This window comes from Helobdella robusta (assembly GCF_000326865.2).
Source record: "Helobdella robusta unplaced genomic scaffold HELROscaffold_302, whole genome shotgun sequence".
Taxonomy (NCBI): Eukaryota; Metazoa; Annelida; class Clitellata; order Rhynchobdellida; family Glossiphoniidae; genus Helobdella; species Helobdella robusta.
Window position 1 is genome coordinate 9,190 of NW_008704507.1, and position 2,068 is coordinate 11,257.

The window sequence follows — 2,068 nt, forward strand, 5'->3', positions numbered from 1 at the left end:
AGGAAGACAAAGATAAAAGAAAAGTGAAAAATGAATCAAAAAGAGTTAGAAATTACTTAATTCATTCATTCGTAAAATACGTTCAAACTATTTGTTGTACCAAAATAGCGGAAAATTGTACTTGTGCTTTCATGCTACACTGAATCGGTGTGAAAATACCCAAAGTACATTTGGGTATTTTCACATTCTTCATACAACATTACGTGTGTGTGTGTGTGTGCGTGTGCGTGCACGTGTGGGTATATGTGCGTGTGTGTTTTAGATTTGTAAAGAGAGATCCATTGAGTTGCAATCCGAGTAAGTGTGTGTATGTGTGAATTTGCTTGTACATATGTGTGTTGGTTTGTTCATGCTAGTGTCTGTTGTACACTTGTTTATGTGTGTATGTTTGTGTGTCTGTGAAACAGCGAGACTGTGTGTGCGTTTGTATGTGTGAAACTGTGTGAATGTGTGTGTGTGAAACTGTGTGAATGTGTGTGTGTGTTTTGATTTATAGTCAATTTTAGACAGATCAAGCAATGAATTACATACATAGGTACCACAATGTTCGACAGCATATATTTGTCAGCATATATCTGTCGCTTCTTTATTTCGCGGTCTATTCACTTGAATAAATATTTATGTAAATATATTGAATGACATTTTTGAAGTTTAGAAATGCGATTAAGTTGGCCATATTGAAATGAATGAGAATGATGACGACGAAGATGATGACGACGATGGTCTACTGATTGTGATGTGGTACAGTAAGATGATAATGATGATCGTTGGTGTTTCTACTGTAATGCATTTTACTGGAGGGCGTGATGGCCTAGTAGTCAAAGGCACATGGTTCTGTTTCACAGCGACCCGGTTCGAATACGACAGAAGGTTCTTTCCACTCACATGTGTTGTTGTGGTGCGTCGTTTGCACGTATTCATATAGACCGTTTGTGTGTTCTTCCTCTGAATCTAGGAAAAATGTATATGACCTTTGACCTTTAATTTAATACAGTAATTACTATTATAGACCTTTAACCTTTAACTTAATGCAGTAATTACGACTATTGATTGTTTTTTTTAATAGTGTTGTGGCTGTAGAATAATATTGTTTGAAAAAAATGTTTACGACCAAATGATAAACCACAAATGAAAGACATCATCAACAATTTGTTTTATTCTTTTTTTCTGTTTATTTTTAATAAAATAGAGTTTAATATTTTAAAAATTTAAGATCGATTTAAAATTTTTTTAGGAATAATAAATCATATCTTTTCATTTCATTTCATTGTCTCCAGAACTGATACGGGCTCCCATTTGAAAATAAAAAAAATTACTTTCCGAAGAGTATATTTTAAAACATTTAACCATTTTCGACACAACAATTTTAGTTGTTATATAGTTGTTAATCATTATAAATTAATTTTCACCGTGTTTTTCATCTTCTTCATCTAAATTTTTAGTTTAGTAGTTTCACTGCCAAATCCCTGTAAACAAACATTTTTAAATATTATTTAACATTATTTTTAAAAAATTTATTCCTGCTACAGCGCTGATAAAAATCGATGATCTAAAATGAATCTTTTACTGACAGAGCAGTATAATAAAAAACAAAAAGAAATTCCTCGTCCAATATGTAATAAAAAATAAAAGATACAATTCATCCCCCCCAACAAATCATCCATCCATCTCAGAAACTGCAAGAGCCAGGTGTATCCGGAAACGGATATTACAGCCCTACAGGAGTTGAACAATAACCTCGTACCTACCTTAGGGTCTGCCTGGATCCACATGTTCCTTCTTAATGTCGCCAGTGGCATCATTGTCTACTTCATGTCAACTGTGGCCGCAAAGATTCAAATTCAGCAGGTTGCGTTTTTGCTGTGTTTGATGGTGTTTGCTGTTGTTTTTGTTATTAATTTGTTGTTGTTGTTGTGATGATGTTGTTGTTATTAGTTTTGTTGTTGCTGTCTTTGATGTTGTTGTTAATTTGATGTTGATGTTGTTGTTGTCGTTGTTGTTATTAATTTGTTGTTGCTGTGATGATGTTATTGTTAATTTGTTGTTGATGTTGTGTTGTCGTATAATT

At 33.1% G+C, this 2,068-nt stretch overlaps 1 protein-coding gene across 1 annotated transcript in view; it reads left to right on the forward strand.

The window, feature by feature from the left end:
- The window catches only part of HELRODRAFT_184317 (hypothetical protein), a gene marked incomplete at both ends in the record, with an annotated part of 6,997 nt that extends 5,149 nt beyond the window's left edge, over positions 1-1,848 (forward strand). Inside the window, one exon of the mRNA XM_009022178.1 lies at positions 1,674-1,848. Coding sequence (XP_009020426.1) covers positions 1,674-1,848 — 175 coding nt within the window. The remainder of the gene's footprint in view (positions 1-1,673) is intronic.
- Positions 1,849-2,068: the final 220 nt, after the last annotated feature.